Genomic DNA, 25,992 nt, shown 5'->3' with positions numbered 1-25,992 from the left:
GGGATTGAGACGATTTTTTTTAGGTATGTGTTCAATCCTTTTTTTTTTTTTCAAAGAGTCGAATAGATTTAAATAAAGTGACAAATGTACATATATTGTAGGTAAAATAGGTAAGGTTATAAGCTTGTCACGATCTTATAAAACAAAAGTATTATGATTTAAAAAAAAAAAAAAAAAAATCGGAGGTAATATTTGACTATAGGTGCATGCCAATAATTTGTTTTGAATCAATGTTGCATTATCATTTAGAAAAGGACAACTTATGATTTTATGAGGGCAGGACAAGGTGCTACCAAAGCAATTATGAGGACAACAAAGGTACTGCTTATTTATTTATGTACTCAGCTGCAGCTTTCTGGTAACAGTTTTGTTGCTTTCAAAACATATACTCGTACTATACTATGGGCTATTAAATTTCCACCAAATTCTCAAAAAATAGGCACATTTTTAGAATTTAAAGCTGCCCTGTTTTTTTTTTTTTTTTTAACACCAAACAATCAGATTATATTAAGAAGAAATGGCCTCTAAGTCAGACTATGATTATCACTAGGATACTCTTCAAGCCGTACTCTCACATTCTCAAAGTTCCTGTTTAGTTTAGCAAAAGAGTGGGCTACATTTATTTCCCCCTCTTTTAAAAAAAGTAAAGGAAACAAAGGCACACAGAGCAGCCATACTACGGATATCTTTCCGTATATGCCCGAATTCAGATGGATGACACACTCCCTGCTTCAAGTGACTATGGAGCTTACTATTATCAGTTTCAAGAATGAAGTTCCGAAAGCCTGCATCATATGAGATCATGAGGGAATGTCAGCATCGCAAGAGCTTCACCAACCTCAACTGTCATCACTAGACCAAGCTGCACACACGTTGCAACATCACCAGTAGCATCTCTAGTAACCCCTCAAAACCCATTCTCTCATTCTTAAAAAAAAAAAAAAAAAAAAGCAACATCAGAATTAATTTTATTCACGCCTTCAGGGGAGTGTGCTGCCAAAATAACAAAGAAGACTTCGATAAATTTACAGACAAATATTCTAACTAAACAATAAATTAGTAGGAACAAAAAACAGGCAAAATTTCCACTCATTCTAGACTTAGCTATTATGCCTTTTTAGAAGAGCTATTATGCCTTTTTAGAAGATAATTATCAATTAATAATTCACTTTGGGGCCTACTATTGATTTGAATTTGAATTGAAGTTGATATAAAGTTTTGATTTGAATCCAATGAATATTATCTTGCTTGTGAATGCAAACATTGACTTTAAAAAAAGGAGCATTGCAACCCCGGCAAATGAACACAAAAGTCTTGCGCATGCTACAATGACTCAATGAATTAACAACTGGAATCTGTTGCAGCGCAAACACGGGTTTTTCAAATCGAACCCGGATTCTACACTAAAATGAGCCGAACTAAACTACTAGAATTCAAGGCACAACCTAACAAACAAATCAATAGCACCAATACATTGTGTTAAAACAGAAAAAAAATTAACATGTTTAAGAAAACTAAACTGGTTGACAGCAGCCAGCAGGGTGTCTACTCTCTTACAGTCTTACCCAGCTGGGGAAGGGAGACGAGTCGGATCTGCTGAGGAAGGGATATCAGGCCCCACCCGACAACCCTCAAGCATAAAGACGATATCTCCCATTAACGGTCTATCACTTGGGTCGACTGCAGTGCAGAGGAGACCAATTTTGATACCAAGTAAAAACTCCTCCCACTCGGATGATTCCGGGTCAAGTTCGAGATAACCCAGGGCTAGTAACTCGGAAATTTGACCCTTTTGCAGCTGTTTCTTGACCCATTTCACAATATCCTCATCCTGCTCAAACATAATTGGCTTTTTCCCAGTCAAATTTCTAACAAAACAATCCCAAAACTATACACATCCCCTTCTTTGGTAACTTGACCTGTTGACATTACTTCCGGGGCTACATAACCAAGTGTTCCAATTGATGGAGTTGATGTCGAGGCTTCAATTGGTGTTGCAAATGTCAGCCTGTCTAGTCCAAATTCTGACAAATGTGCTTCGAAATCAGCATCAAATAGCACGTTCTGAGGCTTGATATCCCCATGAACCATTTCTGAGGTGTGCAAAAATGTGATCCCTCGAGCAATCCCAAGGGCAATCAAATGCCTCATCGGCCAATTTAGAACATGCCCATCATGGTGTGATGCTTCTTGAAGAAGAGTAGCCAAGTTACCATTAGGCATGTAGTCGTAAACTAGGAGTCTTATATCTGGTGGACCTGCATAATACCCCCTTAAAACAGTGAGGTTCCTGTGCTTCACTTTCCCGAGCATCTCAGCCTCCTTCTTGAAGACTCGATTTTCAAGGAGTCCATCAGGTAATCTTCGGATAGCCAGGACCATTCCGTCATTAAATGAGGCCTTGAATACCATCCCATACTTTCCTCTGCTTAGAACATTTTCCTCATCAAATTGCCTTGTTGCCTCTAAGGCTTCAGGCAATGTTATCTTGTTATTGAACATGACTAGCTTTGGGACACCACTTTCACTGCTGCTTCTACTTTTAGAGCTTCTTCTCGGTGTGCTAGGTTTCTTCTCTCCCCAGGTTGCCTTTTCTTTGAGCTTCTTGCGCCAACGAAGGAGGCTTATAACGTAGCCACAACAACATAGTGTTAGGACGAGAACCCCAGCTAGAGCTACAGCAATAAGCAATATCGACCTTTTTTTCTTTCCCACAGATGGACACGCATTCTTCAATGGAGACCCACATAGGTTGCTGTTGTTTGCAAATAATGAGGGATCATTGAAGTGAGTACCTAGGGTTTTCGGGATTTCTCCTTCAAGATGATTAGAAGACAAATTTAAATATAGCAAGGTGGGAATATGGGTGATATTTTCTGGAATGGAGCCACTCAAATTGTTTGATGAGAGGTCCAGCGTTCTAAGGTGTAGCAAATTTGATAATGAACTTGGTATGGAACCTGATAAATGATTCGAATCCAAGGCCAAATACTGCAAATTAGAGGAATTGAAAATCTCATCCTGAATACTACCATTCAAATTATTATGACCCAAATTAAGTACCTTCAACTGAGATAACCTTGACAAAGAATTCGGAATATTGCCCGCTAAATGATTCCAGCAAGTTCAAGCACTTCTAACTCTGAACCAATTGCCAAGCTGTGGTGGAATGTTCCCTGATAATCGATTCTCCGATAGAGAAAGGACATCCAAGGACCGGAGGAAGCCAAAAGTTGCCGGAATATCACCAGAGAGTGAATTAGAGCTAAGATTCAAGTATCTCAAACCAGCCAAAACTACTAAATCCCTCAATACTATTCCCCTGTAAAACTATTCTCCTGTAATGCAACAACCTCCAAATTAGGCAGCCCAAATAACTCAGCAGGCAAATTCTCAGAAATATTCTGCTTGCTCAAATCTAAAACTCTTAGCATCATCAAACTCCCAATGCTAGCCGGAATCGGACCCGAAAACCCACAATGACTCATATTCAAGACCATTTAAATTCTTCATATCCCCAATTCTCACAGGAATCTGCCCAGAAAATTTATTAAAAACTAAGGTTCAAAGAAGTCAAATTACTGAGTTGAAGCACTTCATCTTGGACCACTCCAGTCAACTCATTTTCACTCAAATTCAATACTTCCAAACTCTGAATGCTACCCACATCAATATCAATTGAACCCACAAATCTGTTCCTCCCTAATGACAAAACCCTCAATTTATTCAAATTTTCGAAAAACCCGAGGAATTTCCCAGAAAATTGATTTCCTTCAAGATCAAGAACCCTCAACACCCTACATTGTCCTAATTGACCAGGAATTTGGCCAGTTAGAGAATTATTAGCCACTCTAAGCTCCTCTAATCTCGTCAAATTCCCAAAGTTCGCGATAAGTGAACCCGTGAAGAGGTTTCCAGAAAGATCTAAAATCCTCAACGTTGGGATATCCGCCACCCAACTCGGAAACTCGCCAACAATGCGATTCCGTGAACATCTAGAATCTCCAAACTACCCTTAAAAGTACAGCCTAAACCCGGCTTTTGCGACACTGTGAGCGCATTGTTGCTCAGAAAAACAAATCGAAGCGACCTAGGGCTTGATACATTACAGAACACAGAGGCAGGGACCATACCAGAGAGATTATTAGAGGAGAGAGAAAGTACCTCCAGCAACGGCATTGCTCCAATCGTCGCCGGAACATTGCCGGAGATGAAATTGTTCTCTGCCGAGATATGAACAAGCGAGGTACAGCTGAGGATCGCCGAAGCAGCGTTCCCACGAGAAGATTCGAGACGAGCCACAAGTACTGCAGCCACTGAAGCCCACCAATGCTCGCCGGAATCTCACCGGAAAACCTATTTGACGACAGATTGATCAGCCTGAGCTGCGACCCCTTTGAGAAATTCCCGGGATTTGTCCGGAGAATCCGTTGTAAGAAAGGTCCAGCACTCGGACACTATCAGAAATTCCGCCGGGGATTCTGCCCGACAGGTTGTTACCGGAGAGATAACAACCTGAATATTCTTCATCTCGAGAATCCCCGGCGGAACATCTCCGGAAAGGGTATTATTATGAAGGTAAAGAGCACGAAGCAGAGGCAAAGACGAAAGCGAACCGGGAATCGACCCATGAAAATTATTAGAGTGCAGGCTCAACCCCTGCAACTGCTTTAAATTCCCAAGCTCCGCGATATTTCGCCGGAGAGCTGAAGCCGTGGAAGACGGAGGTCCTGAACTTTGCTAAAAGAACAGGTAACACCACGCCAGTCACAGGGAGCAAGTGACGTGGACGCATCCCAGCCGTCTAAAGCGCCAAGTGGGTCATTGAGATTGTTCTTAAAGGCTAGCAGTGAGTCAACCTCCGTCACCGGAGTCGAAACGGCGGAGGAAATGAAGGTGGTGAACAAGAGGAAGACAAGAAAAATAGCCGTTGCCATTAAAAAAGTGGGAAGAAGAAAGTGGGAATAATAAAAATTAGATATAAGAAGGAAGAAGAAGAAGATTGAAGATGTTCATAGTTTATTTGTTTTTGTTTATGTTTTGGAGAACGCAATTAAGGGCAAGACTTCAGACGTTTAGAGTGGAGTAGTGGAGTGTCAAGTGTGAAGTGTGGTTTTTTATTTGGTAAAGAAATCAAGTATGTGCAGTAGCGTAGACGGACTGTCGCAATCTATTTCCCAATAATGTTCCGTATGATTCATTATTATTATACCGTTGTTATACGGAGTACTTTGTACGTAGTATCAATTATTTTACTCCGTATCTATAGAATCAAACAAGTTTTAGTGTGGTTGGTTCGGATTTATCTATTGTGAGGTTACAAAATCAAATTTTGCTGTTTTGATTAGGAGCGGGTTCAATGAGCAGTTTTGCCTTCAAGCCGCTAATTTGAAAACATTGCTTTGAGCTGCGTATTGAAAGAGAGGGTAGCTGATTTGGACTTTATCATATTGCAAAGATAATTGCTAGCCATATCGTGTGGCCATTTAACACACGAGTAACCCTTGATCGATCGAGTAATCCCTGATCAAATCACTCTTGACCGAGTAACCCTTGACCGACTGAGTAACCCGTGACCAAGTAACCCTTGACTAACCGAGTAACCCTTGACCAACCGAGCAACCTCTAACTGGTCGAGTAACCTCTGGCCAACCGAGTAACCCATGACTGGCCGACTAATCTCTGACTGACCGAGTAACCCCGACCATTCTTTTAAAAAAAAGAAATATGGTTGGGCACCTAGGTTGCACAAGGGTACGAAACGGATATGGAAAAACGTATATATCAAAATAAGGGACATGAGTACGGGGTGTAAAATTCATATAATATATATTTTTTTTAAAAGAATTTAATTTGTCTTTCCGTCATCTCATTAGATCACAATCAGCTATATAGAAGAGATCCATATTATTTAACAATTGCTTTTTATCTTACTTTACTTAAATTTTCTCATTAAAAAAATTAAACAACCCATATCATAGTAGGATTCGGTCCGAGACGTATCGTCGTGTGTCCCACGAATGTCAGTGTCTGACACGGTGTCCGATATGAACACGATAGTTAGATGAAATGTCCATATATCCTAGCTGACCACACAATGTGGCCAGCTACTTGTTTTGAAATTTTGTGATCTTTAAAATCTCCCGTTCTATAACGAAAAAATACTGAGTAAAGTGAATCATTAATTCATTATCCATCATAGAGAAATAAATACGGATTTTTCACCATATATCCCTAATTTTTTTGTTTATTCATCATATACCCCTGAAAATTTTCAAATTCACCATATACCCCTAAGTTGTTACAAAAATTCACCATATACCCCTAATAACAGTAAGATGAGTGGAATTTGGTTAATTATGCATCGAAACCACCTTAGATCTCTCCCCCCATCCCCATTGATTTTGGGATGAGAAAAGAAAATTTGGGGTATTTTTTGGAATGGGAAAAAGGAATATAGGATGTTTAGGGGGTAAGGGAATGTATTTAGAGTGGTTTTGGGTCATAATTAACCCTAACGACTGACGAATTTAACAATCATTAGACATTTTGTGAAAACTTGAGGGTATATGATGAATTTAAAAAAGTTCAGGGGTATATGATGAATAAACAACAAACTTAAGGGTATATGGTGAAAAATCCGAATAAATAATGATACGGCGGTCGCTTCCAGGATGCAAACTCGGCTTCATTGCTCCAAGAGTAAGTACTAATTACTTTTTATAAATTAGGGTTTCTTCCCTAACTAACCCTAATGCATTCTTTATATCCAATTTATTATTATGAAATCCACCGTGGTGAATTTCTTCACTTCATATTCAATCAATTGATAATCAATGTCATTGGCTTAATTAGAGTTGACGATGAACAAATAATTCTCCAATTTAACTATACAGTTTTCGCATCAGTAGCTACCCTGTCAAAGGTTTGTCTTAAGCTTTACTACGTGATTTTATAACCTTTTTTAATAGCTTTTGAATAAAAAAATTACTGGTTGATTTTAATTTGAAATCAACTAATTATAATCTATGTATTTGGATTCCCCAATTAATTTTTGTTTGATTTTATTAAATTTGTTTTTCATTATGTTAATGTTAATTATACATGTCGTATGATTTTAATTAATTAAGAAAATATATTGTCATTTAAAACTTCTTTTTTAATATATATATATAAAAAGCCTAATTATTTTCAAGGATCATGATATGTTGCTAATGTAGCCTAATAATTTTTTATTTTATTTTTTGAAAGTAGTATACGATATGGAGTACGTACCTGGTTTATATACTTTTTACGTCTCAAATTTATTGACACATTTGAAATAGGCACGCAAATTAAGCAGTGAGGAGATGAAAAATCAATGGTGAGCCGTGAGCTCTATAGTGTGATCCTTTTAACTTATTATCTAAAGGGTTTAGGGCTATCTATTTCATTACTTCTTGTTTGATTTATTTGAGATTAAGGTTCTGATATATATTGTTGTTTTTTCCTATTTTTATCTTTGATTGTTATCTTATAGAGGATGAAGCGAAGGCTAATGAAGGATGATTCTACAAAGATAGATTACTTGAGTAATCTACATGACACAATTTTATGTCATATTTTATCTTTCCTTCCAAGAAAGTTTGCTATGTTATTGTCACGAAGATGGAAGTATCTATGGACCCAAGTCCTGCACTTGATTTTACTGATATGATAACGCGTAATGTAGATGATATGAGTGAAGAGGAGTATACTAATTGCATGAATTTTATGAGTAAAATTCTACTTGAAAATAATGTATCATATCTACGACATTTTTGTTGCTTCTTCAATTTCCACCTAAACCCCAACTCGGAATCATGGATGGATGCTATCAAATGGCGCAACATCTGTGAGCTCGATATGAACTTGTGTGGAGGTGATCCTGTGTTTTTGCCTAGAGAATTTCTTTATGGACAAACACTCAAGGTTTTAAAACTCGGCAACTTTTATCTTGAGGACACACAAAATCCTTTTTATCTATCCGATCTTGTGGATAGTGTGGGGTTTCCAGGAGATCAATTTCTCAAGAGGTTACTTGTAGGTTGCCCTGTACTTAAAGAGCTTGTTGTTCGAGAGGGTTGTGGTTTCGACGACACTATTTACATCGAGTCTTTGACCCTGAAGTCGTTAGAAATAATACAGGCTATTCTACATGTGGAGCAGGTGATTTATGCATTAGTGTTAAAGCACCAAACCTTAAGGTGCATTACAATCTTTCAAAGAATACAGACATTTTGTGACTTTGATGATGTAACGTTGCTAAGTAAGGCAAAGTTTTGTCAAGATGGTTGTTTTCCAGTTGTGACAACTCAACAATCAGCAAAACTTAAGGTAATGTCATCCATCCTCTTGCACTGCTTTGGCAAATTTTACTTGATCGACTTTTCGAGTTGCTTATCATAGACTATAGTTGTGTGATTAACAAAATTGTTTATTTTCTTGTAGAATAAGCTACCAATCTTACAGAACTTGACCCATTTAGAGCTTGAGCTCGAAAATTGGTACGAGTTACTAAAATGTGCTCCTAAGTTGAAGTCATTATGTTTTAGGGAGGTAATGAAGCTCATTATTGTTCTATTCTTCTCCTTCTTCTTAAAATTTAGTGTTTAATTTGATAGTTTTTGAGATATCAAATTGGTAGCTTATATTTGGAAAGCTGCAACAACCTTGAAGGAGATGATAATTAAGTTGAATTATATGATGAGCTCAGAACAAGAGAAAGCTGTTTATCAAATATTATTGAATCTTCCAAGATCCTCTCTAATTTGCCAAGTCAAGGTTAAATATTCAGACGACGATGATCCGTAGTCTAGTACAAATTGATTTATTGATCATACGTTCTCTCTGTAGTCTAGTACAAATTGATTTATTGATGAGAATTTGATCGTTATTTTTGTCAAATATCGGTTGTTCGTATACAATCATATCATCTAGATTAATGTAGTAGAATTAGAAGTGCTAGCTAGAGATATATTCAAGCAGAAAATACCAGTTTATCAATATGATAAACATAATTTGTTTATCAAATGTCAAAATTGTAAATAAATAGAAAACTTTTTATTAAATATGGGTCCCACTGTTGTTGATATATTTACGAAAATGACATGCTAACTGGACATTTATGTTGTTTTATTTACCATTTTGTCATTTAATTATCAAATTGATTAAGTGGAGTTTCCTCATATTCCAAGGCAAATTTCTTATTTCGGGGCTTCATCAGCTCGTGACAGTAATTGAGAACCTAGAGGACCACTGGACCAATTTCATACTTTCATCAGCCTCTATTATGGATTTTAGAATTGCATGCAAAAAAGTTTAGTATTTTAACTTGACCATTAAACATTAACTTAAAATTATTGAATTTATTATAAGCTTTTGCACACCATACTTTGACTAAACATTTTGCTTTATTTTAATTTAGGGTAAAGGTGATGTCAAATGTAGTAAAGATTTATTAGCCAGGTGACATAATAGAGCATCTGTTCTCAATAATCTTATAGATTATTTTAACAAGTCCTTAATTATGTACGTAGTACTTCACGGGAAAAAACTTGTAACTCACTTTATGTTGAACATAACGATGTTAAATTTAACATAGCGACTGGCAAGGACGAAATAATAACAAAACCATGAATCGGTAAATGAAGGGAGATGCAAGAGACAGAGATGAAGATGGTGGGAAAATAAGGGAGAAATTTTGAAAATCACTTTATAAAAGAGAGTGAGTTACAGCGTGAAAAGCAGAAACCAGCCATAAAACAAAGTCAATGTACGGAATCTTGACTTTTTCACCGGAAAAGTGACACAAGATGCTGTTTTTTATATTTTTGTTAAATCAAGGTACTATTTGACAAAAAAAAATTCAATACACAAACTTGACAAAAAACAAGGTAGTTTTTGACAATTTTCCCTTGTTGGTATGATGGATGATATCAATGGTGGCCTCGTGGTTGACTACTTGGTGACCTTGTACTTCTGGAAAATAGGAAAAAAATCAAGTTAAAACCCCAATGATTTAAATGAGTGCGTAAATTATACAAAAGTAACAAAGATGTACAAACCTTGATCTTCTTTAATAGATTTCGGGCATATTCATTGTTGACAAAATGATCTCGGACAGGCTGATAGAAATATGAATGAAGATGTTTAAAACTCTATTGTACTTAACCAATTAAAACAAATGGATTTCTGCAAGATCAAAAATATACCTGCAGAATTTTGTTCAGTGACTTTGTTAATGCAGATTTCAAGTCCTTAGGGTGCAATGCCTCTGCTTCATAATCAGCAACTATTTCTTCAAAGGTAAGGTATGTTCTAATATAGACAGTAGAATGGCAAAGGTAAGTCAAATATAAGAATAGCAAAGTATTTCATAATCAAGACCCAGTAATGGTGCAGGGCTTACTTAGGTCCACCATATGCAGCTTCGCGGTCAATAGTAAATTCCTTGAACCATGGCAATACAATGTATTTCACATATTCTAAACATGGATTTTTCTCAACTATCTTTGGTGGACAGTAAGCTTTCTTAATCTTCAAATTAACATCAGCCTAAGAAATACAGACAAAAATACAATGCTGATCAATAAAAAGTGCTTTTCTTTTGACTATTTATCAGTCAATTTACAGATCAAAGATCTCTCTAGTATCATACCTCCGAATCATCCATAAAAATCGCAGATGACGCATCAGACTTTGACATCTTTTCTTGCCCTTGGAGCAAGCCTGGAAGCATATCTGTGAGCCACCATCAAACAAACTAAAATAAGTCATCAGCGCAACCAATTTATGATCATATTTGATACAACCTAGCTGACATAACTTAAAAGAATACAAAGCAGAAATGCATACGGTGTGATAAAATGATAGGCTTATGCTTTCTTTTGATATCATCACAGTACTCCCGAGCAAGCACATTGACCTTGCGCTGGTCCATGCCGAGCTGGCAGATGTCCGCCTATTTACAAAATTGTATTTAAATATCACAGTAAAAAAAAATAGTTTTCCATATAAAGCAATGAACAAAAGGAATGTTAAGAAGGGCAATTCTTATCATAATAACAAAACAAATATAGAAAAATAGGTAAATAATTGTCAACATGAATTTAACATTTTAACTACATGCAAAAGACAGGGAAAGAACTCAACTATCACAAAAATAACAAACAATTCAACTCTTAATTACAAAGCCTGGTGCCAAGACAAATTACAGGTGCAGAGTTACTAAAGTTGTACTCATTATGCCAACAACATATCAGCCAGCTATAACGCAAACACGGCCTAAACAAAAATAGTTGACAAGGATGTCAGCGGAAAGAAAGAGCATAAACCAAGCAACAGGCCACCAGGTTATAAAATGGTCACTGCATAAGCTAAACATATGACAAAGAGGTTCATTGTTAATAATATTGCAAAATAACATCTATTGAGCACCCTGAATTTGAAAAGAGCAATGAAGGAAAGCGAATCTTGTAGCATATACGAGTATGATCAACTCAGACAAGCATCATCTTCACATGATCACAATTTCTCAAAACATACGCTTATTATCCTACCTTGTATTTGAGTGTTAGTGTGTGCACAAGTTCTTTTAACTCCACTCCCTATAGTGGACTTTAAGGCAGAATATATATGGTACAATTTCAAGAGCTTTGTACATATTACATTAACTTAGCTCCAATTAATATCCTACTTAACAGTACAACTGAAAAAAGTGAGTGAATACTCTTAACAACATAATATAGTGTACCTTCAGGAAAAAGATATCAGCGCATTGCATGCATGGATAAAATATCTGAGCGCCAGTTAAATCTTCTGGGTCTTCACGACCCATAATTTGACAGCACCTACAAGCAAAAGTTGCATGGTCCATCCATAAGCTTAATTACGAGAATGAACTTGATAAAAACTAAATCTTATGGAAACCCCAATCACCTCTGGAGCCTTGGCAGCTTGTTCTTGGCAGCTATATCCATCACAAGAGGCCAGTACTCGTGTGCACGTTCATTGATTTCTTTGGAGGCCCACAAAAACTCAACCTTTCCTGAATCAATATCCATTCCAGCAGCCTTCCAGACTTCAATGAAATAGTTCCCAACATCTTGTATTTTCTTAATATCACCACCCATTTTATTATTAAGTTGGGCAAACCAGTCTGCAATCCACATTCTTACTCTACAACCGGCAGATAATAACTTGTTCACGTTTATTATCTTCATAGCCCCCTGGACATAACAATGGTAACAAGACCAGAAATCCAACATTAGCATAATTCACAATCACAAACCTTGATAGCTCACTAGCCCAACTATAAAGGTAAGGTTAGAAAACACTACAGGCCGGTCACACAATATTACATCAAGTGAATGTGTAGATTGAACATAATGAACAACACCAATACTAAACACAACACACAAGGCCAGTAAATGAACAAAACCCTCGGTAATCACATCATTACTGCAGGGGATGGAACCAATTTTCATGTACCCTCCCAACCTAAAGTAGGACCTCCCAGACCAATGTTCACACCTTCCAGGCAGATTGTGGAGCACCCTCACTACTCAGACCGGCCAGAGCAGAAGGAGCAAACCTCCCATGATTATCGGCCAGATGATGTTATCCTGCTTTGAAACTGGAGGCCACAATCTCACACCTCTCTCTAAAACATCATTTTAACTATAGCTGTTTAGCATCATCGGAGGGGTTCCCTCGACTATAACCTCTGAGGTAGCCAACATTTGTTGCCAGGGACAGGGATCAACCTCGACAAGCACCTCCATATTCTATACTGGAACAATTACTAACAACTAGCTTGTTCGCGTGTATTGTAAAGAATGCCTATGTTAATCAACTAGGTAAATTTTTTAGACCTTGTAACTAAACTCTTAGAGATTTCAACTCAAAAATACAACTCCAACTTAACTAACGTCCCCTTGCAAATTATAATTCGATAGCTTGCCATTGTTATTTTGAAATGTTATTATCAATCTATCAAATTGGCAGCATAAGACAGCACAACCACTCTATGTATTAAATGTAGTCTATGTTATTCTTACTCCTCATTTCACCCCTTATGTACCCGTGTTACATCCTCGACACTCCAACACTAGTCTTAACACTTGAACACGTACCTGTACCCGTACCCACATCCGATATAAATCACCATTCATATAACATAAACTAATCCATTTAAACCCCACCCCAACACATACACAGTAATTCCCAGCTACAAAACAAAATAAAAACACTAAATTTGGAAAACAAAACAATAAAATTAGAATCAAACCTGGGCAATATGCATATGACCAGAAGGTTCAAACCCATCATAGCAAATAGGCTCAGGTTTCTTCGAAAGCAGCAACATCAGCTCAGATTCTTGAATACATTCTTCCCCAACACTCTTAATGATCTCAAAATCGTTCCTCCAATGTCATCCTATTTCATCCAAATCAAGAAAACCCCATTAAAATGAATTCAAATGAAGAGAGAGAAGATGAAGCAAAAGTACAGTGGTTTACCCGGTGGCAGAGGATGGTTCTGCGGCGGCGGTGGTAATGGAGAGAGAGTCGAGCTTCTCCTCCGGCGGACATGGTTGCTCCTGAGCTTTGTCGACCTCCATTGAAGTTGGTGAGTGAAGCGAGGAGAGAGAAAGATGAATTAGGGTTGTCGAAATTCAGAAGTTTTACTTGTTTAATTGTATTTTTTTGGGGAAAAATTGGGGAAATTAAGGGATTATTTATATATGAGGATTAGAAGAGATCTTGATCGTTCGTTTTTTTAATCGATGGTTGTCATCAGATGGGATTTTTTATGTGAAAGTAAGATGTAAAAAAAGTCAAATTGGTACTAAGATTTTTAGTTAGGAGGAAAAAAAAACACAATTAGGGATAATCTAATAATGAAGGATGGTTTATATTATATTTGATGATATACGGAAAGATAGTTTATATTTTGATACCTGTTCTTTTTCTTATGTTAAGCGTAATTGTAATACTGTTGCCCATATTGCTGCAAGAAGGGACACTGGTTGTAATGTGGAACATGTTACTTTGAGTTCCTTTCCCCAAAGCTTCACCACTTGACGGAATTGGAAATAACTTAATAACACAGGCAACTATATTTCCATCAAAAAAAAATGAAGGATGGTTCTCTCCAAAATAAATAAATAAATAAATAATGAAGGATGGAGGTCTTAGAAACAGCTCATATCTATTTAACTTCATGGTCATAATTATGAATTGAGCACTATGTTCATTTTGTTCTTATAAATGTTCATTTTTTACGATGAAATGCGACTAATAAAAATTTGAATAAGAGCCTTAACAACCTTCCAAAAGTTGAATAGAAAATTTGGGATAAATCAGAATTTGATTGATGGTTATTCAATAATTATTATTGTTCAAATTTATTTAACTTAACATTGATAATTTTGAATTTTTTATTAACCCTTGTGTTTATTATGTTTTGTATAATGTTCATTTTTGGCACATAGATGAACATGCACAACCTTCTAAACAACCTATCCCTTTTTACTCTTTGAATTTTTTATTGATCCAATTTACTCCTCAATTTTGTTTAACTTCCTAAGCTTAATATTGTCTTGTTTTCATGAACCTTTTATGGCTTTCTTTTTTTTTTTTTTTATTATTATTATTATATCAAATTTATATATATCCTTTAAAGTAGGGATAATTTAATGGAAAAGAAATCTAAACATAAATACTTTATCTATTTCATTAGAAGCATCACTTTTTAACTAAGGAACTTTCAAATCAAATTTATCATTTCTTTAGTTTTAGTTAATAAATTATCTTTATCTTTCTCATATTACACGGGTCCTCTTTTTTTTCCCTCTCAATCTCTTTGCATCTCCAAAAACGACCTAAAAATCCGTGTTTTTAAAAGTGATATATCTAAAACATAAATGTTGATTATTGACCCTAAAATAATTAAAAATACAAACTCCAATGATGATGACACTTATAATGGTTGTCAAGGAATTACTAACCTTTTTTTTTTCAAAAGAACTCAAATATGTGTTTCATGCACATTAACATGAGGTCACATGCGGGGCTTAGCCCCTTGTTTGCATCAAAAAAAAAAAAACAACAACTGTGAGGTCACATGCCAAATTAATATATAATCATTGAACACAATTGCTAATTATCAACAACGTAAAAAATAAAAAAATAATAAATAAATAAATAAAGTGCTAATTTCTCATTTCACGATACTACTTAATTATTTCAAGCAATAATATCTTCAATTTTCAGTATGTAAAAGTTATATAAAAATTTGATAATATGAAATGATAATTTAAAGCAAATCTAATAAGATTTTGCATTATATTTAAGTTTACCATAAATAATTAAATTAGTCAAACTGGAGTATATGAATAGTGTATAAGGCCCTGTCATTTCACCTTACAAAAATAATATTCAGCAAAAATAATTTTAGTTCAGTAAAAATAATTTCAGTTCAGCAAAAATAAGTTCAGTTTAGATTAGATAAGTTAAGTTCAGTAAAGATCAGTAACTTTAAAGAAGAAATATAACAGAAAATAAGTAACAAATAATTTCAGTTCAGTAAAATTAGTAAAAAATAATTCAGTTCAATAAAAATAATTTCAGTTCAGTAAAATTAATTTCAATTAAGTAAAAATAATTTCAATTCAGCAAAAATAAGGTGAAGTGAACGGGGCCTAAGTAAAAGAATTACATATCAAAAACACAAAAAGTAATGTGTATCAGTTTGGATTTTCTACCAAAAATTAAGTACAATTTACATATGTCCAAAATCTTGAATTGATCCACATCACTGTGATTCGATATTACTTCCATAATTTCATTTTAATCTAATATTAAGTCTTGAAATCACTTAAATCCTTACTTCCAATAAAAATTTATAATAAATTCTTCTTACCAAAAAAAAAAAGCGTGATCAAGAAGTTTAGAGAAAAATGGTGAGACCAAAGATGCAGTTGGAGAAGTTGAATGGGGAGCTATCAAGAGAACAATACTACTTGCAGAATAAATCAATCGTGGAAAAGAAAGTTGAAGAAATGAGTTTTCTTACTGAAACTGATGTTTTTTTCCTTGGAGTTTCTCCTACCGGCATCCCTAGTCTTCATACGGGAAAAAATAGGCAAGCAAATCTTTATCTATTTGCATTGTATGTATCATTTCATTCATAATATATATTAACATTTAATACTTAAAATATAGTGAGATACAATTTGATATGAATTGAAGATTGAAACAATAGAACATCAATAGATATATATATATATATATATATATATATATATATAATATATATATATATATATATATATATATATATATATATATATATATATATATATATATATATATATATTTTAAAATGGTCACCATGCGCGTTCTTAAAATCCAAAAATATATGTAAGATCTTAATTGATGTGGAGAGTAATCGTGTAATTGGTGCACTGTTAAAAAGACCAATAGTTATAAGTCTTAAAAGGATAGATCAACAACACCGGTGATGTAAGGAAGAACAATTAAACAAACGCGAGATGTTACAAGCGTCCAACTAGGGTTTTATTTTGTTATTTTACACATACTTTTATAAATATACATTTGTTATTCTTTTTTTATTATTTTTTTTTGACAACATACATTTGTTATTCAACTACGCATAAAGTATTTTATTTTATTGAGGAAAGTCTTAGAATTTGAATAGTTCTTGGAATTAAAGTCGTTCATCAATTTAAATTTATGAAATACGCTATATATTTGATTTAGATGCAATCAATTTTTAATTTTTTTTTGTATCATATCATAAAATTTATCACGGTTACATACTTAAAAAATATTCATATAATTGTGGATTATCGAAACAATAATAAAATGATTTGATATTTATTTTTGGAAGCCATGAATGTTCTTAAATTTCGATTTTATAAGATTTAATTAAATGATGAGTAAACATGTAGCAGGCGCGCTATGAGAAACACCGGTACTTAAAAAAACATACATGAAAAAATAAAAGGAAAATTAGCCAGATTATTACAATTTAAGCTTTTAGGAGATTAGTTTTGTTCCTTATTTGCCTTTAAGAATATTATAGCTTAATTAACACAACAAGCAAGATTTATATCCAAAGACATTCAACTAAGCAAAAAGTTGGTAATTTTTCTTATAAAGAAAAGTCTCGTGAATTCGGATAGTTCTTTGAATGATAGCCGTTCATTTTGCAATTAGAAAATATATTTTATTTACATGCAAAATTTATTGAATTCTATTTGAATCTACGACGTATTAATAGAACAAATTCTTCTCTATACCCTTTGTATTACAATAACTTTTATTCTAGTCTTTGAATTTCAGTAATTTTGTGAATATGATGAGGTTTTCTATGATTCCTTATGGTGATAGAGAAAAGAGGTTAGTGTTTTACTTTGTAATTCCTCTATATCTTTTGTTTTACATCTTTCCATTAATTTGTTATACACTTACGTAAATTTGTTTATTATACTTTTCAGGAGACTTGACAACCTTCAGGTAAATATCTAAATTTCATTGATGAATAAGCCCAAATGATAATTTAACTTCTATTTACGATGTTATTGTACAATTAATTTATCAAGAATTTTTATTTACTTTTCTAATTAAGATGATTTAATTCACCTTTTTTTTTGTTATAGGTAAGTAAATAATAACTGGTTTTCTTTTTCTTTAAGCTTTATGAGAGCATTATATATTATTATTATATGTTATTTTTTCATTTGTGGTAATTAGACAATCAAGACTACTTATCAAAAAGAAGGATACACTGTAGATGTACAAACCCTTTCTGAGGCATGGTATGATTCTTTGTCCTAGATTCAAATGATACACTTCATACTTTATACTTCTCTTTTTCTACGACGTTACAATGCATGACTGCAGTCTTGAGAGAAGAGTTTCCTACTTTCTTGTGTACTTATTCTTTTTAAACAAATAAAAAGCGTAATGCAAGCACTCATGCAAATGTAGTATATTACTATTGTCATACCATATTCAAAGCCCATACATGTAAAAAGAATCAACAAAATTGGAGCATTGATTATTGTTGCTTCTCTCTTCCCCTTACTGTGAGCCTATCTTAGGGTTCGATTCTTGTTCATTAAGTACTTGTTTTCGTTGTCTCAAAAAAAAAGTACTTGTTTTCGGATAGATTGAAGAAGTGGACATTGCAGTAATAATTATATAACAAAACATTTAAAATTAAATTGTACGTGTATAAAGTGTTTTATAAGTTGGGGTTAAGAGGTAAATAGGGCCATTTTCCAATCTCCAACAAAATACCTTACCAAACAAAACACACACACAATTACATATTAATAGTAATTTCAGTTTTAGAGCACATACACAAACACACAAGAATATATATACTTGTATTAATTATTTATTTAATTTATATTGATGAGAGAGAAATTGATGATAATATATTGATGATAATATATAATTTTTTAATTAATTTCAGGAAAGTCAAGACAGTGGAGGTTAGTACATCTTCCTTTCTTGTTTAATTTACTTCTCTAATCTTTTAATCGATTAAATCTTGAGTTAACTTGATATATATATTTTGATGTCATGAAACAGGATTTGGGACAAAAATTAATTGAGAAAAAAAAAAGAAACTTGCTGATCTCAAACTAAAGAAGAGGTATTATATAGTTACTATGTGTATATATATTGTCAATTTATAAATTTATTCCAGTGTATACTACTTAAATCAAGCATATAATTAGTCAGAATTTTCAAAGATTTATTTGTTTTGAGTCAAAATTTAAATGCAGTTACTGGGAGAATCCAAAAACTGTGACTAGCATTGAAAAAAATTATGGAGATGAAACAAAGTTTACAGAAAACCCTTCAAGACATTCGCAAACGCAAGGTACGTATCTAAAAGTCACTCTTACCTTGTATGATCAAAACTACAAAACTTATGAATTGTTACGTACCCTCCTTTTGTCTTTTTAGGTTATTTTATATCTATACTTATAAGTATTTAAAAACTCTAACCAGAAAAACACATGTTCCCATCCCATTACACTTCTCTATCTTATTCTCTAACCCAAGTGCCACATGTCTTCTTACATTATTAATGTTTTTAAGTTTTTTGGTAACTCTTTCATTAAACTTACCTCATCTTCCATGCACACTTCATCTTCATCTCCCCTCTTCAATCCAACCTTTTCCTTTTCTCTCTTTAATTTTAGCCCCTCCACCTCCTTTATTTAAGCCTTATTTTCAATTAAAATTCCAACAATTTAATTTCTTTAATCATATATTCGATTACACATTATACCTGTAAATCTATAATGACTTATTGATATTTCTGATTAGGGGATTTTTATCCACCAAGCACCGTTTGACAAGTGGACCAACCAGGTTCCGCCACGCGTCCTCCACGGACCACTTAAGACACGCCACGTGTCCACCCATGCCAAATGGGACAACCGGCCATCAAGGCCCATTTCAGTCTAGAAGCCCGTTCGGCCCTAGGTTTACCTTAAACCTAGAGAGTTGCACGCTTCCCAAGGCTATAAATACTCGATTAATCCTCATTAATCAGGGGACCGAATACATTACGGAACACACTAATAACCGGCTGATCTCGCTAGCAAAGCAGATTACCTACATTAAATACTCTCACCTAGAGAGACCTTATTACTTTAATTTCTGTATTAATTACTCCTTAATCAGGTACTAACTTGACCGTTGGAGGCGGAGCTCTCAGGAGTCTCCGTTATTTTGCAGGTACAGGCGTCCGGTTCCAGTCTCGGAATTGTAACTCTCCCGCAGGACATCAGAAAACCCCGAAACATTTGGCGCCGTCTGTGGGGAGAGTACTTCAGAGATGGCATCCAAGTCTGTACCGACCCCAGAAGAGAGGCGTCCCCTAGACGACCCTCAAGTTCAGTCGGACCATGATACCGAAAGTGAATTTGAAGTTGAAACTCATACAGCTCCAGACGGGACCCTAAGGGCCCGCCGTACCCGTCATACTGAAATAAGGGAACGGGAGTATCTTCAAACAGGAAAGCGAGCCAGCAGGCGCACCGCTTGCTCGGCAACAGCCGACTGATGGGTCTGCTCCGATCACAAGGAACGAACTCATGACCTTCATGAGGGGATTCAAGGGAGAGATCCAAGAGTTGATCAACAAAAAACCGCCTGCTTCAGTCAAAGAGCAGGCGGCCAAAAAACCTTCCACTTCACTGAAGAGGAAGCCAGTTCAAGGGCGAGAGGCGACTCCCCATCCTAAATCTAAGAAGCGGGAGCCGTCTGCTCTTGATTTCACAAAACTCCGTTATCCTACGGGAAATAGGAAACCGGTTCGTCATATTCAGGCGGACGGGTCAAAGCAAACGTTCACAGATGCTCGGCACCTGCTAAGAGCAGAAGAGGAGTGACCGATTATCAGAGTCGGCTTCTACTTCAAATTTTCAGGACAGTTTGCGAAATGCCTCGATGAGGCCAACTCAGTCGTACCATGAGAGTCAGTCAGGCGGCACCTCCCGACAGTCTGGCTTTCATAGTGCGCAGGCGGTACCAAATTTGCCATTTGTGCCGCAACAACAATATTTTATGCAGCCACCTCCATTTGGTGGACCTGCAGCAAAAAACGTCCAACCTATGGACTGGCAGCTACGGCTGCTTAGACTTGGTGAACAGCCGTCGGCCTTCTCCAAGGAAATTACTGAAGCCGCTCAGCCGGCCAAAGTAAAAAATGTTTTAGTAGGCGCCTATGATGGCACTACTAACCCGGAAGACCATCTGATGGCATTCACCAACCTGATGTACCTTCAAGGGTTGGATGATCCCACTTGGTGCAAGTGTTTCCCAGCAACTCTCAAGGGAATTGCACAGCAATGGTTCGGCAACCTGCCGACTGGTTGTGTAAACAGTTTCAGGACGCTTGCTTACTTATTTGCCTCCAACTTTGCAATGAACATCCCTGCGAAGAAAACGACCCTTGATTTGGGAACAATTCAGCAGGGTGAAAAGGAGGGGCTTCGTTCCTACATCAGGCGGTTCAACCTGATGAGAATACAGATTCAAGGGTTACCGGATGAGGTAGCTTATACTGACTTTTTTAGAGGTCTCAAAGACGGGTCTACCTTCAAATTTGATTTAGTTCGAAAAAGGGTGGCGACTCTTCAAGAGGCCTTGATTGAAGCAGAAGCCTATATACAGGCGACTGATCTGTGTACAATGAAACAGTCGGACGGGAAGAGGTTCGACAATAGAGAAGGACGACAGAAACAGTCGTCCAACAAAGATGAAAAAAGAAAAGGGGTCTGGGCGGCTGATTCCTCTAAACAGCCGGCCAAGAAGAAAAAGGAATTCAAACCATACTCCCCAAAGTATGTGTTTAACAAGGATAACCAGTTTATCCTAAAAGAAATAAAGGGACGGCTCTCAATTGAGAAACCGCTCCCCATGAAGGGTTCTGCGAGCAACCGGAACCAAGACAAAATCTGTGCTTATCATGATGACATTGGTCATCACACCAACGACTGCATTAGTCTCATGCGGTACCTAGACCGCTTGGCTGATCAAGGTGATCTTGACACTTATGTCAAGAAATCTACGGGGAATACTTCCTTAAAAAAGCAGTCGGCCAAAAAGAATCAACAGGCCGACAGTTCCGATACAGATGATGCAGTCGTCTACACCATTGCAGGCGGCTTCTCAGGAGGCGGCCCCACTATTAGGGGCAACAAAGATAATATAAGGCGGTTAGATGTAAATTCCGTTCACCAAGAACGACCGTCCAAATATACATTTCCTGAGATTGTCATCACTGAAGAGGATCTAGGAGGAATAAGGGGGCCGCATGACGACCCTCTCGTTATTGAATGTAAAGTGGCCAACCAGAGAGTTGGTCGAATCCTCATAGATACTGGGAGCTCTTCAGATCTCATCAGCAGCAAATGTCTGTCAAAACTGAAATATCAGACGGACTGCATACATCCGGCCTCCCACCCTTTAATAGGGTTTGGAGGAGGAGTCGTCCACCCACTGGGACGAGTTGATCTACCCGTCCGCCTGGGCGAAAAAGGGGAAGGACGACACATGGTAGTCCGATTCCTAGTTGTAGAGGAACTCTCTGCCTACAACATGATTCTGGGTCGCCCAACCCTGAATAGTGCCAAGGCTGTTATAATCCCGTCACTTATGCTGCTTAAGTTTGAAAGGGACAATGGAACAGTCGGCTCCCTAAGGGGAGATCAGAGGATGGCCCGAGAGTGCTATCTCTCGGATGTCAAACCCACTGCTAAGGCCACTGGCTCAAGTGGAGAAAAAACAGACCTTGACAATGTCAAGGAAAGTGCGCCTGTTCAAGAAACAAGCGACAGAAAAAGAAAGGCGTCCCAGACAGAGTCCGCCAGAAAGGCAAGAAAATAGCAATCATTGGCAGAGGACCGGCCGGATGAGTTCCGCCCTCAGCCGGCTGGTGAGCATACGGACCTGATATTAGACGACTCCCGCCCTGACCGAACAGTCAAAGTTGGGACGACTGCTCTGAGAAACCTTGGTGATGACTTTCACAACCTGTTGAAAGAATACAAGGACATCTTTGCATTTGAAGTCCATGAAATGCCAGGCATTAGTCCTGATCTGGCAGTACACAAACTCGCTGTGGATCCGAAAAAGAAGCCGGTACGGCAAAAGAAGCGGAACCATGGTGAAGAAAGAGGTCAGGCGGCCGCCGCCGAAGTCAAAAAATTACTTGATGCAGGGTTCATTCGGCAATGTTACTTCCCAGATTGGGTTGCAAATGTGGTACTTGTTAAAAAGCCGAATGGCACCTGGCGAATGTGTGTAGATTACACAGACTTGAACAAGGCGTGCCCCAAAGACAGTTACCCTCTGCCAAAAATTGATAACCTGGTCGACTCAACAGCCGGCCATGCCTTGATGAGTTTTATGGACGCCTATTCTGGTTTTCATCAAATTCCTTTGTGGAAGAAAGATCAGGAGAAGACGGCCTTCGTCACTGATCAGGGATTATACTGCTATACGGTCATGCCGTTTGGTCTTAAGAATGCCCCGGCTACATTCCAACGAATGATAAACACAGTGTTCTTTGATCAGATTGGGAGAAACGTCGAGGCATACATTGATGATATGATTGTTAAGACTAAACTTCAGAAAGATCATCTGACGGACCTCCGAGAAACTTTCGCCACACTCAGGCGGCACCATGTCATGCTCAATCCCAAGAAATGTGTATTTGGAGTTGAGTCTGGGAAATTTCTCGGATTCCTTATCAACCAGAGAGGAATAGAGGCGAACCCTGAGAAGGTACAGGCGGTCATTGACATGCAGTCGCCTCGTACCGTCCGAGAGGTTCAGAAGTTAACAGGTTGTCTGGCGGCCTTGGGAAGATTTCTAAGCCGATCAGGCGACAAATGCCTATACTTTTTCCAGGCAATTAAGAAAAAGGCAAGGTTTGAATGGGGGCCGGATGCTGAGGCCGCCTTCCAGAAATTAAAGGTTCACTTGCATTCCTTGCCAAGGCTGGTCAGCCCTTTGCCCAAAGAAAATCTCTACATGTACCTGGCCGTCTCTGATCATGCGTTAAGCGCGGTGCTCCTTGCTGAAAGGGACGGCTGTCAACTTCCGGTCTACTTTGTCAGTCACGTACTGAAAAATGCCGAGTTGAGGTATCCCCTAGTGGAGAAATTTGGTCTTGCACTCTTCATGGCTGTTAAAAAATTGAAGCCCTACTTTCTGGCACATGCAGTCGTCGTGTATACCGACCAACCGATCAAGCGGCCCCTTACCACCATGGAGTCCTCCGGACGAATGATCAAATGGGCCATAGAAATGCAGAGTCTCGAAGTTACTTTCGAGCCTAGAAAAGCAGTGAAGGGGCAAGCCTTTGCTGACTTTATTGTAGAGATGACTCGTCCTCCTGACTCTCAAGTTCCAGACCAAGTCTGGAAGGTATATGTGGACGGAAGCTCTACTTCAAACGGTTGTGGAGCAGGCGTCGTATGTCAATCTCCAGAGGGCGACAGGTTCGAGTATGCTCTACGCTTCAGTTTCCAGGCTTCAAACAATGAGGCAGAATATGAAGCTTTACTAGCCGGGATCCGCATGTGTAAGGCGGCCGGGGCAAGGAAAATAGACGCCTGTTCTGATTCACAACTGATAGTGAGTCAGTACAATGGCGAATACGAAGCAACACATCCGGCCATGATCAAATATTTACAGGCGGTCCGACAAGCAGTCGGCTCCCTTGAGGATTTCCATCTGATCCAAGTACCGAGATCAGAAAACAACCAGGCAGATGCACTCTCGAAATTAGCATCATCCGCCTCCTCCGATACTCCTCGAACTGTGTTTTGGGAAGTAATGGAGAAGAGAAGCATCGAGGAAAATCCTATTGGAATTCTAGACAGAAGCTCAACCTGGATGGATTCAATCAGGGCATATCTGACAAACGGTACACTGCCGGATGATCCTCAACAGGCGGCATCACTGAAAAAACGAGCCTCCTGTTTTGAAATGATACAGGGGGAACTGCACAAGAGGGGGCACCTTCAACCCTTCTTAAAGTGTGTTACTCCTGAAAAGGGACGAGAGATACTAGATGATCTTCACTCTGGTTTCTGTGCTTCCCATATAGGTGGTAGGATGCTTGCTCAAAGGGCAAGGCGGCAGGGCTACTTTTGGCCTACTTTGGAAGCAGATGCAATGGAGATGGTGAAAAAATGTGACAAGTGCCAAAGGTTTGGCAAATTAATTTCACCGTCCGGCTACTGACCTCACTACCATTCACAGCCCACTACCGTTTGCTAAGTGGGGCATGGACATTCTGGGTCCATATACGCCTGCTACAGGCGGCAGAAGGTATATACTTGTTGCCGTTGACTACTTCACTAAATGGGTAGAGGCGGAGGCTGTAAAGGGAATCAAGACGAAAGATGTAATTTCATTCATTTGGAAAAACGTCATCACTCGGTTCGGGGTTCCCATGTCTATGGTTTTTTGATAATGGTCCCCAATTTGAGACGCCTGTTCTCAAAAGCTGGTTGGGAGACCAAGGAATTGGACATTACTTTGCATCTGTCGGCCGTCCACAAGCAAACGGCCAGGTAGAAGCCTTTAATAAAATCATCTCAGACGGTCTCAAGAAAAAAATTGAACGAGCAGGCGGCCTATGGGCAGATGAACTACCACATGTTCTTTGGGCCATTAGGACGACTGAAAAAGGGGCGACTGGAGAAACTCCATTCCTCCTAACTTATGGTGCAGAAGCTGTTCTTCCAATAGAACACTACGAGCCGACTCTTCGAGTAATGCTATATGACGAAGAGGCAAACTGGGAAGCTATGCGCCTGGCATTAGACTCACTTCCTGAAAAGAGGGGCAATGCTGTTTTGCGCCATGAAATCTACCGCCTGAGAATGACTAGATCATACAACAAGAAAGTGCACAGGCGTCCACTCAAAGTAGGGGACTTTGTACTTAGAAAAATGGAAGCAGTTGGTAGGGCTAACGAGTCTGGCAAACTAACTCCCAACTGGGAAGGACCCTACCGAATCTATGCGGAAGTCAGGGACGGTACCTACCGTCTGGAAACACCAGACGGACAACCGTTGCCTCGAACTTGGAATGTAGATAACCTTAAGAAATATTTCTTTTGAATGATGTAAAGTAAAGAGCTACTTAATAAAGTTGGCACTTACTATTCAATTTTGTATTACGAGGGGCATGCCGTCTGTACCTTTACAGTCGGCTACTCTCCATTGAGTTTTTTCACTCTATCTTCAGAGGGGCATGCCGTCTGTACCTTTACAGTCGGCTACCCTCCATTGAGTTTTTTCACTCTATCTTCAGAGGGGCATGCCGTCTGTACCTTTACAGTCGGCTACTCTCCATTGAGTTTTTTCACTCTATCTTCAGAGGGGCATGCCGTCTGTTC

At 37.6% G+C, this 25,992-nt stretch overlaps 2 protein-coding genes and 1 pseudogene across 2 annotated transcripts; 1 reads left to right on the top strand and 2 right to left on the bottom strand.

Moving 5' to 3' along the window:
• Positions 1–457: 457 nt before the first annotated feature.
• On the bottom strand, positions 458–4,937 carry LOC110712281 (annotated as a pseudogene).
• A 2,710-nt stretch (positions 4,938–7,647) lies between these two features.
• On the top strand, positions 7,648–8,695 carry LOC110712280 (probable FBD-associated F-box protein At1g32375). Its single transcript, XM_021890741.1, has 3 exons — positions 7,648–8,355; positions 8,470–8,577; positions 8,666–8,695. The coding sequence occupies exons 1-3, from the start codon at positions 7,648–7,650 to the stop codon at positions 8,693–8,695; spliced, it is 846 nt and encodes a 281-aa protein (XP_021746433.1).
• Positions 8,696–9,700: 1,005 nt separating this feature from the next.
• Positions 9,701–13,642, bottom strand: LOC110712279 (tyrosine--tRNA ligase 1, cytoplasmic-like). Its single transcript, XM_021890740.1, has 10 exons — positions 13,542–13,642; positions 13,310–13,445; positions 11,959–12,248; positions 11,774–11,870; positions 10,876–10,981; positions 10,679–10,761; positions 10,430–10,575; positions 10,233–10,338; positions 10,086–10,145; positions 9,701–9,999 (listed from the first exon to the last, which is right to left on the bottom strand). Exons 1-10 carry the CDS (start codon positions 13,640–13,642, stop codon positions 9,979–9,981), a joined length of 1,146 nt encoding a protein of 381 aa, XP_021746432.1. The 3' UTR covers positions 9,701–9,978.
• Between the last annotated feature and the right edge of the window lie 12,350 nt (positions 13,643–25,992).

The sequence above is a fragment of the Chenopodium quinoa genome, unplaced genomic scaffold, assembly GCF_001683475.1.
Source record: "Chenopodium quinoa cultivar QQ74 unplaced genomic scaffold, ASM168347v1, whole genome shotgun sequence".
In the NCBI taxonomy this organism is placed as follows: domain Eukaryota; kingdom Viridiplantae; phylum Streptophyta; class Magnoliopsida; order Caryophyllales; family Amaranthaceae; genus Chenopodium; species Chenopodium quinoa.
The sequence above is the reverse complement of the archived record's forward strand: the minus strand, read 5'-3'. Positions and strand labels throughout refer to the sequence as shown.

Excerpts from the sequence above, each read along its gene's own strand:
- LOC110712279 (XM_021890740.1), bottom strand. The coding sequence starts at position 13,642 with ATGGAGGTCGACAAAGCTCAGGAGCAACCATGTCCGCCGGAGGAGAAG. Across the intron at positions 10,339-10,429 it reads GCTGCATATGGTGGACCTAA|AACATACCTTACCTTTGAAG; the intron begins GTAAGCCCTGCA and ends TGTCTATATTAG. Across the intron at positions 10,000-10,085 it reads ATCTATTAAAGAAGATCAAG|AAGTACAAGGTCACCAAGTA; the intron begins GTTTGTACATCT and ends CCTATTTTCCAG.
- LOC110712280 (XM_021890741.1), top strand. The coding sequence starts at position 7,648 with ATGGAAGTATCTATGGACCCAAGTCCTGCACTTGATTTTACTGATATG. Across the intron at positions 8,356-8,469 it reads AACAATCAGCAAAACTTAAG|AATAAGCTACCAATCTTACA; the intron begins GTAATGTCATCC and ends ATTTTCTTGTAG. Across the intron at positions 8,578-8,665 it reads AGTCATTATGTTTTAGGGAG|CTTATATTTGGAAAGCTGCA; the intron begins GTAATGAAGCTC and ends TCAAATTGGTAG.